At 39.8% G+C, this 12,668-nt stretch overlaps 1 protein-coding gene across 2 annotated transcripts in view; it reads right to left on the reverse strand.

The window, feature by feature from the left end:
* hecw1.S (HECT, C2 and WW domain containing E3 ubiquitin protein ligase 1 S homeolog) overlaps window positions 1-12,668 on the reverse strand; it is a 168,804-nt gene that overhangs the window by 947 nt on the left and 155,189 nt on the right. For both annotated transcript variants that reach the window (XM_018269351.2, XM_041567575.1), the window contains 5 exons: window positions 9,230-9,328; window positions 7,688-7,817; window positions 6,480-6,626; window positions 2,208-2,322; window positions 1,001-1,199 (listed from right to left, as the gene is read on the reverse strand). In XM_018269351.2, the coding sequence (XP_018124840.1) occupies window positions 1,001-1,199; window positions 2,208-2,322; window positions 6,480-6,626; window positions 7,688-7,817; window positions 9,230-9,328 (690 nt within the window). The remainder of the gene's footprint in view (window positions 1-1,000; window positions 1,200-2,207; window positions 2,323-6,479; window positions 6,627-7,687; window positions 7,818-9,229; window positions 9,329-12,668) is intronic.

Below are 12,668 nucleotides of genomic sequence, written 5' to 3' on the forward strand. Positions count from 1 at the left end.
ATCAGAAGGATATGCAGCTGGAACAAGTTCAGCCACTGTCATAGGACTCTTTTGAGCAGTTACACCATTTTTGGTGGTCCCACCAATATATAATGTGTAATTTCCCTGAGTTTACATTTTCCTGGATTTTACACCATTTATTTCTGGTCCACTGGAAAATAAACTGTATTATAAGTCAATATTAATATTTAAGATAATTTAAGATAATATTTAAGATAATTTAAGATAATTTAAATCACATGCTTCTAAGTAAAGACAACTGACAGTTTTTAAGAAATGCCACGAATAATGACATTTCCTGTGCTACTTTCTATAAGTTGATGTGAAAATGAATAGAGGACATTTCCTAAGGCCTGCAGCATAATGCAATACAAAAATAACAATAGTACACACCTTTCTAAAATGGGAATATGGCTAGTTCTCCAATGAGAAATGCCTTAATTCCCCTTAGCCAGAACAGAGACATGTTTTCATACAAATATTAATAGCTGAAGGTACAGGATTTTCCTAGGGAGATTCCACTTAAAATAGCACTCCCCCAGCAGGACCGGCTATACATATTCTTCACTGACAAGTTGTATTAAGAGTTGAAGTGGAGAGACTACTTACTCGTGCCTAACTGCAAAGAATATTGGGTTAAATCATTAAAAATTAGGGCCAGTTATGTATTTATTAACAATGAGGGCTTAGAGTGGCTAGATTTGTACCTTATCCAATAACTTAATGCTATCAACAGATGACATTTAGGGCAATGTAGATGGGGCACTGGGGCACCTGCTGGGTGACCTCAGCAGGTGACAAAATGTATATATATGTAACTCTGGGTCCAGGGGATTGCAATCTAATAACACCCTGAATTTGCCACTTTGCCCTACTGGTCTGGTGCAGTGAAATCAGTGAAAAGAAACAACTTATTGGATGTTAGGGTTTACAGTGATGAGGAAAAATTGCCCCATGGTAATACATAGCCTACAGGTTACAGCGTTGCTGTTTATGATACCTTGGAAGAGATGTTATTTTTCCCCATTTCTCTATGCAGAATCGCCTCAGCCCATTGCTTCCTCGCAGAGCTGCAAACCCTTCATATGGCACACTAGATGTCCCAGTGACAAACTGCAAGAGTCGTAATCTTTGTTCATTGTTGAATCTTTCCACTGTTGCCCAGAACCACCGGATGACAATATGGCCATCGTGATATCCTGAAATCAAAACAAAGTCAGCAGGTGTTGTTTAGAAGTGACTAAATAAAATGGAGAAAAAACCTGAAGAACCATACAGCCTTTATAAATGCACAGACGTCAGTTTTACTAAGGCAGCAGTAATCAAAGAACCGTAGATCTATCCAGTCCCATTATACGCAAATTCCACATTGACTCTGAATAACATAAATAAATCGATTCTAAAATTCATGCCAAAAAGCATGAATTCATTAATGAAATACTAAACACATTTTTAGCCCACTAGTTGGTATTAAGTCAGTGTCATAATTCAGTGTGTGTGTGAAGTGCAGAAAATTCCAAATGTCTGCCTCAATTAAACACTTATATGCCTTCATCTGTGGCTGAACTAAAACTAGAAGAACCATGAAATGGACTTGCCACCATGACAAGTAGGGACTCAATTCATGAAAATAATTAGATCAAATAATTCCAATAGTTAGGACCCAAGTCTGATATTCTATACCCAGAAGGTATTAATACACAGTAACTCCATTAACTAGTCTACTACTCCTTTTCCTATACTAGTTCTGTGATAATCTGTTTATTTACTTGGATGACAATTGATTGTCTGATGTACATTTTACTTGCCTATTTATGTTTCCTGAGATCAATGTGCCTATGTGTTCTACTGACTAGGACTGCACCGAATCTGGTATTAGGTTCAGTATACAACTAGGATTCGGTCTTTTTCAGCAGTATTCGGACAGGCACAAGGAATCTGAAATCTGAATCTTTAAAATCACGTGACTTTTCATCACGCAAACAGGAATTAAAAAATTATTTTACCACATATGCAGCGCATGGTTCTTTTTCTCCTTTCCTGCCCCTAATTCCCTAATTTGCATATGCAAGGTAGGATTTGGATTTGGTTTGGTATTAGGATGAATCTTTCATGAAAGATTTGGGATTTGGCCATAATCCCAAAATAGGGGATTCAGTGCATCCCTACTACTGACAAACAAATAGTTTAAAAAAGCTAAAACTTACCTCCTCGGTACTCTGTGTTATTGCGCCAGTCATTGAGGTCTATTTCAGCAGTTCCTGCAATTACCAGCTCAAGTTCTCTTGCATCATATACAGAGACAAGCCTTGAATCTACCACCTGAAACAAAAACAGGTACAATTTTGAAAGAACTTTAGGGGCCAATTTATTAAAATTTGGATTTAGATTTTTATCATGAATAGTATTTTTTTCTCGAAAAATTCCTGTTTTTTTAAAACAATTTCCCTAAAAAAAAAAAAAACACCAATAACCCCACATGGAGCCCAACGCGTTTCATGCTTACCCAGCACTTAATCTTATAAAGTAAATTTCTTAATATATTCGTGGTTTATAAAAAGAGTTTAATCATGGTTTTAAAAACCACTAAAAGTTGACCTTTAATAAATAGGCCTCTATGTCTGTGACTAAAGGTTAAATGAAGTCTTTGTGTGCAGTGGTGTAACTAGATTTTACTGGGCCCCAACACAAAGTATTTTTCAGGGCCAAAAAATGTCTAGAGATTGACCTGTTTTACCAATATTCATTGAAATTGTATATGAATCAAGGCATTGTGGGACCTCTATACCTCCTGGGGCCCCCTGCAGCCACAGGGTCTGCTTCCTCTGTAGTTACACCCCTGTTTGTGTGGTATGTAGGGTTGCCTCCAGGACAGTATTTTACTGAATAATTGGCTCACTACTGCATCTAATATCTTTTAGCATTTTAGCCATACATGGGCTGGCCACATCCCCTGTTCCGTCTGATTGGCCACAGATAGAATGTAGAGCACACACATAATGGCTGCCTTCCTATTATACCAATTTTTGTGCAGAGCATACAAAGGACTGGAACAGCATAAAGTGAAGAGAAGCAACATTGCTCATCGACAGAAAACATTGTCTAACCTAACTAATATACATAGTAGGTGGGATATCAGTCAGGCTTGTCAGGGAGACCTCATGGCGCAGGATTACACAGTTTGTTAAAATGTTAAATCTTCAATAAAACTAAAGTCTTTTACCAGCAATTTGAAGACTGAGCGATTCCTTGGGTGATCCGAAGAGTGCGTTGCCTAAAACTTCTTGTGTGTGCAACTTTGCGTTCTCCCTTAGCGACAGACTCAGGGCGGCTGCACCTGGGTCACAACGGAGTCCGGGTAAGATCTCACATTTCTAATCCTTTTGGGAATTGTATCCAGTGAACTAGCGAGGGGTCCGGGGCATGGTGCACCCGGACCAACGATCCTTAAGGGTGAGCTGGAATCGGCATTTTGAATGGAAACATGAAATAGTTTAATTTATAATGCCTTCCCGTACCTGTTGATTTACCATAGGACCCGTAGTGTGAATTATTCCTAAGATTCCAAAAAGTGACGCTGGAAAATTGTTTGGTGTAATAGGCTTGTCAGGGTATACAAATACCAATAATTGTATAGAACCTTGGTTTGTGTGATATGATTGGTATGCTTTTGTTCATAAAACTTTAAGGGCCAAATTCACTAAGATGCAAAGTTGCGCCAGGCGCAACTTCGCCGCACTTCGCCAGGCGTAGTTTCGCCAGCAGTTCGCAAATTCACTAAAATCCGAAGTTGCGCACAGGGGTAGCGTAAGGTTGCGGAGTTGCGCTAGCGTTGTTTCGCTATATAAAGCGAAGTTGCGCTAGCGAAGGCTAATTTGCATACGGCGCGAAATTCAAATTTCAATGGAGGAACACGTATCTGCACTACAAATGCCTAGAAAACCTTCAAATCTGGAAATAAAAATTTTATTTTGCCCTACACATGTGCCCACTGTCTAGGTAAGTTGCCATGAGTCAGGAAATGTAGGGGGGAGGAAGGGGAGCCCCAAAAATTTTTCGATCTTTTTCAGCCTATCAGCCATCATGTAGAAAACACGCCAGCGTTTTTTGGGACTTAGAAAAAATTTTGACTTTTTTGGAAACAATCCCTATCTACTCTATTGCGCTTCGCCAGGTCTGAGGTGGCGAAGGAAGTCTAGCGTAAAAGGTAGCGTTCACTACACTGCGCAAGTTAGTGAATTTGCGTAGTTTCGTCGCTAGCGAAGATTCGCCTGGTGTAAGGTTGCGAAGTAACACTAGCGAAACTACGCCAGCGTTCGTTAGTGAATTTGCGCAGTAGCGAAAATGCCAAACGCTAGCGAATTAACGCTAGCGTTCGGCGCTTCGCGCCTTAGTGAATTTGCCCCCAAGAGGCTGAACTGAATGGTGTAAAAAAGTGTTTCTGCACAAATTGACAGTGTCCTTACTAAGTGCTACATAGAACAGTTTTGTGGAAAATGCGTTTTAATGTTGTTTTGAACTGACATTAAACTGTAATTTTAAACAGGGCCGGATTTACATAGTGGGCGCCCCCAGGCCCACTGCCGTTCGTCGCCCCTGTCCCCTCCCCTTTATTTGAGCAAATTTTCATCATCTGGATTGGAGCAATGGGGATTGGCACACGGGAAACTTAAAAAATGATTGTATCTCCAGCGCATCCCCAGTGTTTCCGAAACAATGTGGGTGTGGTTGGGCAGCATGCCGCCCCCCTAAAATTCTGCTGCCCTAGGCCAGGGCCTAGGTGGCCTTTCCACAAATCCGGGCCTGATTCTAAAAGGGGGTTATATACAGTATGTGTGGTAGGCATGCATACACTTTACATGTTCATATTTTCTGAACGTGGAAGCAAATAATCTGCCATTTATACAAGATACAGTTTTTCTGTATTAGTCTTTCACTGAGAAGAAAACGTGCTGTTGCACTGCTAGAAATGGCCATGTAGTGGATGCATTCATACAGAAATTAGTTTACTGTATATTCAATGTCTACAGGGAATGGGGATGGCCTTTGATGGCCTCTGATTTTGATTTAGTACTGGAGTTGCCTTTTTCTAGTATTCCAGCACCTCCTCATGGTAATACTGTGCAACTTCAGATGCATGTTGATTTCTTCAGCATATAAGATATTAGGCCATATTTAAGAAGTCAGGGGCAACATGCACAATGCCCTGCAAAATGGACCCTCCTAGAATGGCATGGGAAGAGCTACAACATGCTTAATACAACACTGCCTATGTTAGGGAGTGCTGCATTTAGAAGGATGGGCACCATCTGTGTGTCCCCTGGAACACCCCATAAGTTGCCCATCATTCATTCAGGCCTAGGTTGATGTCAACTGGTAAGGTTAGTGAACAAGCTCACAGATAAAATCTAGCACTGCTCTCCCCATGGGAATCATAATATATTGTGTTAATCAATTTCTAAGTTACTATACAGTCATTTCATAAGTTCTGTTTTCTCCCCATATTGTGCTTGTCATGTATGATATAAATATACATGTGACTACTTTTCTTTAGATTTTTCAAAGGAGAAGTCACTGGAAATCTACAGGATGACACTACTAACTGTCATGGGGCTGCCGCTACATTATCAGCCTTGTGACAGAAACAGTGGCACTACCAAAACAATATGTCACTATTGTTTTCATTTAGGGGACTACAAAGGTTACATTAATTGATTCTTTTAAAACATGTGTACTCATATGTCTAAACAATGAAAGAGGGAGTTTTCTAGGTTTCCAAATAATAACCCTCATTCCTATATTGTAACCATAACATATGCAACTATGCAGATAGATACAGCATCTTGGGCAGCATATATCAGTTATATTTTAGTGAACATTTAGAGGAGAAAGTGTAAATCAATGTAAATCTTCAGTAGGCACATCCCGGGGCCCTCCAAGTTACACAACTCATTTAAAAGATAGCTGCTTGCATACAGATGATTTGTGCGTGAACAGATTATACTTTTTTATACACAAAAGTGTTGGGTATAATTTGGCATTAAGAAACCATGTTGGCTCTAAATGTAAAACAAGGAACGCAGAAATTCTGTGCTGTTGTCTTTTTTAGTAGATTTTGTGAGGGACATTTACGCCAGTGCAAATTCAGTCAGAGTTTATAGTTCTGGCAAAGTAGACGGTATTACAGGAAGCTCATGTTGAGCATGCATTCATATCCAGTATTCAGAAAAATACTTATTTCCAATGTGCCCCTTCAGCCTGAGGATTTGCAAAGCTGTGCACTGATGCAAGGGAACCCTGGCAACATGGCCTTTATTCCAGGGTTCTCTTGAGCTGGTTGAGTTGTGAGTGCCTGCAAATACACTTGAATTCTAAGAAGCACCACTGCATTGTGGGTAAAACATGGTAATTTACATCTGAAATGTAAACCTTGTTCATAAAAAAGCCTTCTGATTTTCATCATTTCCAATATAACTTACCTCATAAAATCCCCGTACAAGGGCTTCTGTCTGCTGTACGACACCTCGTTCCACCCGCCATTTTACCATTTTCTCAATATATTCTTTCTTATTCTTTTCTGAAACCTGAATATTTGCACCCCCAGACTTAAGCTCTCTTTCAGCGACCTGAAAAGAAACCGTACTGGTGATTATCAAATTCAGGCCACAACATATCTATTTATTCAATGTTTTGAAACAGATAATATCCAAAAGATAAATATCTATATATATATATATATATTTATTTATATTTTGGGTTCTAGTGTTGATGTACCATATGTTCTCATTTTCTCCTTTTATACAGAATTTTAATAAAAATAATTATTTGTTGATTCACCTGAATCTGAGGCTTTTTCAGCAGGATTTGGCTGAATCCAATTACCTGTCTGAATTAAATCTGAACCATAAACAAAGTAAAAAATCTGTCTCTGGTCAAGTGCATTGTCTTTTATTGTGTGTAGTTTACAGCACCATTTAAACATGGTTTGTTCAAATCCTGTGTTCAGCATTCAATGTTCAACTAGTTTGCCGGGTCTGAGCTGTCTATACGAGGATAAAGAACATCTTTTGGTATCAAGTAATCAATGTTTAACTACCTGTTGATAACTGAAATGCCATTGACATGTTATCAAAACATTTAGATTTTATAAATATTTTACTACTTTGTTAAAATTTCTTTTACTACAGTGACATTTTTGCTATACCTACAACTGAAACTTTTTCAAGCTTTACAAATAGTCACATACAGCTGTGCAAATGCTCTGATAAGGTAAATGCTAAAGATATAATTAGAGCCCATTGTTCCCTATGTATTTACAGTCCTTTTGGTGAGCTGTGCTCCAGAACCAGAGTCCTCTTAAAACAATAAATAAATGGAAAAATATATTGAAATGGCAGAAAGGACAAGAAGCAATGCAGTCAATGTGACTTTTAGCTATGCCTCTAATGACGAGGTCCATAAATACTGTTCCTTTAAGATCTACCCTCAGCTCAGCACAGAAAAGTGACTTGTGCGAGGGAAGCATGCTTGTGTAAGACATTACTAAAATGTGCCATATTAATGTAGAGATTATTTGCTCATAGCTCTTATGTTACACTAAAAACACATTTTTTGCAATGTTTGTGAAAAGGGGTATAGAAATCCATTTTTATTTAGGTAAATATTTCCAAAAAACATATTACTGTACCTGTCCAAACACCTCCTCGTTGACAGTGAATGTCAGATCCAGGATATCAGTTATGTCATTGTCCTTCATCCACTGTAAGCTCTGATGAAATTCTTCATCTAGGTATTCAAGGTCACTGAGGTCACAGGGACTGAAAGGTGAAGGAATAAATGACTAAAAATGTATTTCCATTGCACAATACTAATGTTTCCTGGATATTGAGTTTCCTTCCTGATCGCAACCAATGTGCATCTCACTTTTGAGTGGCTAATGTACTCATTCAACCTTCAAAATGATTTACAGTTATACAGCCACCCATTATAATGTATGCTTTTCAGCTGGAGAATAGTAAATAATCATTGCTAACTAGTTGTTATGGTTACTAGATGTAGTGCAAGCTTTTCACCTTATATGACTGATTGGGGCTCATTTATTAACGCAGCGCAGCGCTAAAAAGAGCGCAGTGGCCAGACATTTGCCCAGCGCATGCGAGTATTTAATAATGTAGCGCACGATACCTTAACAGTGCGATTTGTGCGCTAATGTAGACACAAGACAGGTGCGACGTGTGAAACTGCGTATCAGCTGTCGCAGTGCTTATAATAAATTGTGCGCACAGGAAGATACCGCAAAGGTAAGGATTAGTTGTGCTCATGTATGAATGCGCTGCTTTAATTAGTTGCGTCACATATTGCGCATATTGCGTTCACTTAGACGCATCTGCATTTGTTTCTGTGCTAATATTTGTTTGGTTGCAAAGGTGTTTAGCCTACCTGATACCCTTAAAGGAACCTTGGTCAATATAAACATGTTGGGTGGAAGGCGTGGTTAATATGCACTTTACAAGGGTTGTTCATCTTGAATATACTAGCCCAGCTGGGCAGGAATGCGCATTTTGAAGAGCGTTACTATTACGCCACGAAGAGGCAGGCGTAAAAATTGTGGTGCTGTTGCCCGGGTGCAGTTTTGCACATATACAGACGCAAATCTGCAACGGCCACAGTGCAAGCGCATTGTAGCCACGCCCACAGCCACGCCCCTAACAACCACGGCATCGTTTGCGACATAAATGCCCAATCTTTTGCGCAATGCGCATAAACAAAACCATCGCAAAAGCTCTGTGTTATGCGCAATATCACGCAAATATATTAGCGATCACGCTTGTGATGGCGCAGACAACCTTTTGCGTCCACTTATGCGCTGCGCTGCTTTAATAAATGAGCCCCATTATCACTAGATGTCAAATAGTATGGACAAAACACTTGGGGGACCTTAATCCATAAACAAATCAGACATACATTATAGCTCAATCTGCATAGGGATGTGTTCTCATAGAGGTGTTGTATTTGTATTTGGAGCCCTCAATCCACAAAACATAGTTTCATTAAAAGAGACCAATGTAAATGATAAAAACAAAATAAATACCTTGAAAAGTATAGCCTATACTTAAATGTCTATATAGCTGATTCATTTGGAATCAGTAAAATAATTCTATGAGTTTAAAAGCATGAATGGCGTATTGAATCAGTGAATCTGCATTTCAGTTATTCTCAATATACTCACAGCCGTAGAAGGGCCTTATAAAAAGGTCTTGTAAAGAAGGCATCCAGCAGATATTGATGAATAAGGGCAAGTCCGAGGATTCTCCCACTAAACCGAAACCTAAAGGTCACAGGAACCACTAATTACAGTATGAATAGAAAGGATGTGTTCATGTTTTTATATTATATAATTTACATAAACTTAAGATACAGTATCTGAAAGAAACCTAAGCACAAGCTCTTTTGGGTACGGCCCTCCCTACCCCTTGTACTGATAAGTTTCTGCTTTTTTACGTAAATCTGTATGTTGAATGTATATACCCATGTTAAAAATAATAATGGCTTATTTATCACTGACAAACATGCAATGTGCAAAAAAAGAGTTGCATGTTTTTGCTGACACTACTTAGAGAATAGAAAGTCTGGTGAACTTTCTCAAAACAACTGAACTGAAAAAGTGTTTACAAGATGAACAACCCTTTAAGTTCTTATTTTTTCATATATTTTTCCTGTGAATTAATATCTAAATATTATTTAGTCACATGTAAGAATAGTTAGAAAATTAGAGAAATGCTATTAATGAGCAGTAACATTTCTCAATAACTGTATTTTGATTTATAAAAGAACGTTTTTAGGACAAATATAGCACCACAAAGCAGAGGCTAGAAATGAAGTAGAATATGTGTAGGACTAATATGTCTCCAAGGCACCAAGAAAGGTGATTTTTCGACAGAGTAACCGGAGACAGGTTTTGGCTGTCACTTAACGCTTTTACCAACCCACCCTCCCTTATCCTTCCATTGGATCATCATCATTTATTTATATAGCGCTGTCAAGATACGCAGTGCTTTACTGCAGTTATAGCAAACAGGGAATAAATGGTGGATAACAAACAAGGATTACAGAATACAATAGGGTTAGAAGGACCTAGAGATTAGAGTTTACAAACTAAAAGGTTAGGGTACAATTGAGACATTAGGATTATATAAACATTTTGTCATTTTTGATACAGCAATGATTAATTAAGGTACATCGAATAAGCCTCTTTAAACAGATGGGTCTTTAAGGAGCGCTTGAAAGTTTGGAAAGAAGGAGAAAGTCTGACAGCTTGTGGCAGAGAGTTCCAGAGAAAAGCAGAAGCCCGAGAGAAGTCTTGTAGACGAGAATGGGCAGTGATCAGAGGAGAAGTGAGGCGAAGATCAGAAGCAGAGCATAGGTTTCGTGAAGGAGTGTATTTGGAGATTAGAGATGAAATATAGGGAGGGGTTTCATTATTAAGGGCCTTGAATGTGAGTGTAAGTAATTTGAATTTGATTCTAGAAGAGATTGGGAGCCAGTGAAGGGACATGCATATGGGAGCAGCTGATGTTGAGCGGCGAGCTAGATGAATGAGTCTAGCGGCCACGTTTAGAACAGATTGGAGTTGTGAAAGGTGACTTGTTGGAATACCTGTGAGGAGTAAGTTGCAGTAATCAAGGCGGGAGATGATGAGAGACTGAATCAGTGTTTTAGTTGATTCTGAACTAAGATATGGTCGTATTCGAGCAATGTTACGCAGTTGAATATGGCAAGATTTTGCAAGTGTTTGAATGTGTGGTGAAAAAGACAGATGAGAGTCTAAGATAACTCCTAGGCAGTGTGCCTGTGTGGTGGAATGAAAGGTGGTGTTGTTTACGGTGAGTGATATTTGAGGGACAGGGGAAGATCTTGGAGGAAATATAATGAGTTCTGTTTTAGAAAGGTTCAGTTTCAGGTGGCGCTTTGACATCCAGGAGGAGACAGCAGAGAGACAGTCTGTGACTTGGGAAAGGACAGAATTACAAAGATCAGGAGTAGACAAGTAGAGTTGGGTGTCATCAGCATAAGGGTGATACTGAAGTCCAAATGACTGAATACATTTTCTTAGTGAAGTTGTATAGAGCGAGAACAGCAGGGGGCCAAGAACAGAGCCTTGAGGAACTCCAACAGAGAGTGGAAAAGTAGTAGAAGTAGAGTTAGAGAAGGAAACTTTAAAGGAACGGTCAGACAGATAAGATGTAAACCATGAAAGAGCAGTGTCCCGAATGCCAGCTGAGTGTAGAATGTCAAGGAGGAGTGTGTGGTCAACTGTGTCAAAGGCTGCAGAGAGATCTAGAAGGATTAGAATGGAATAGTGACCTTTAGACTTTGCCAATAGAAGATCATTGGTTACTTTGGTGAGTGCAGTTTCAGTCGAGTGTGATGGGCGGAAGCCAGATTGCAAGGGGTCGAGGAGGGAGTTGTGAGTGAGATGCTGGATCAGGCGTTTATAAACAAGCCTTTCTAGTAATTTGGATGCGAATGGAAGAAGGGAGACCGGTCGATAGTTAGTGGGAGAGCTGGGATCAAGGGAAGGTTTTTTGTGGATAGGAGTGATTAGTGCTTGTTTGTATAATGATGGAAAGGTACCAGTAGAGAGTGAAAGATTAAATATTTGGGTAAGTGCAGGAGAGAGTGTATCAGAGACTGAGTGGAGGAGGCGAGAGGGTATGGGGTCAAGGGAGCAGGTGGTGGGTTTTGAGCAGGCTAGAAGTTTGCTAACTTCATCTAGAGTTGCAGGGGTGAAGGAGTGCAAAGTAGATGTGAGTGGACTGCACGTTGGTCTGAGATTGTTGTCGGATGGTATGCTCAGCCTAATGAGATCGATTTTTTCATTAAAGAAATGAGCAAGGTCTTGGGCGGTAACATTAATAGGTGGAGGGGGGCATAGGAGTGAGTTAAATGTGGCAAACAGCTGCTGTGGTTTGGAGGACATAGTAGATATTAGATAAGAGAAGTATTGTTTTTGGCTAATAATAGAGCTCGATTATAGCAGGAGAGCATGAATTTGAAGTGGATGAAGTCAGGATCACTTTCTCCACCGTCGCTCAGCTGATCTACTACATCTTCTGAGGTACCGTGTTACACTAGTGTGCCAGGGTTGGGGTTTAGCTGGCCAGCTGTGACGGGTGGTAGAAGGTGCAAGGGAATCAAGTGCTGTTGAAAGGGCATTGTTGTAGAGAGAAGCTGCCATATTGGGACAGGAGAGAGTATTAATATGAGATATGGATTGTGCTGATACTGTTGATAATTGTTGTGGTTCAAAGGCATTAAGGTTTCTGTACGTGTGGGTAGAGAGAGATGGTTGTGAAGGTGCAGATGAAAGCAGTATCTGAAAGGAGAGTAGATGATGGTCAGTCAGAGGGTAGGGAGAGTTAATTAAGTTGGATGGGCAGCATGAGTGGCAGAATATAAGGTCAAGAGCATGACCCTCGATGTGGGTAGGTGAGTCGTCCACTGAGAGAGACCAAATGAAGCTGTTAGAGAGAGAAGTTTAGAGGTGGCAGCAGAAGCAGAGTTGTCAATGGGGATGTTGAAGTCCCCTAAAATGAAAGCAGGTGTCTCACTGGAGAGAAAGTATGGAAGCCAGGCAGCAAAGTGATCCAAGAAGGTGGAGTAGGGAC

The sequence above is a fragment of the Xenopus laevis genome, chromosome 6S (assembly GCF_017654675.1).
Source record: "Xenopus laevis strain J_2021 chromosome 6S, Xenopus_laevis_v10.1, whole genome shotgun sequence".
Lineage (NCBI taxonomy): Eukaryota > Metazoa > Chordata > Amphibia > Anura > Pipidae > Xenopus > Xenopus laevis.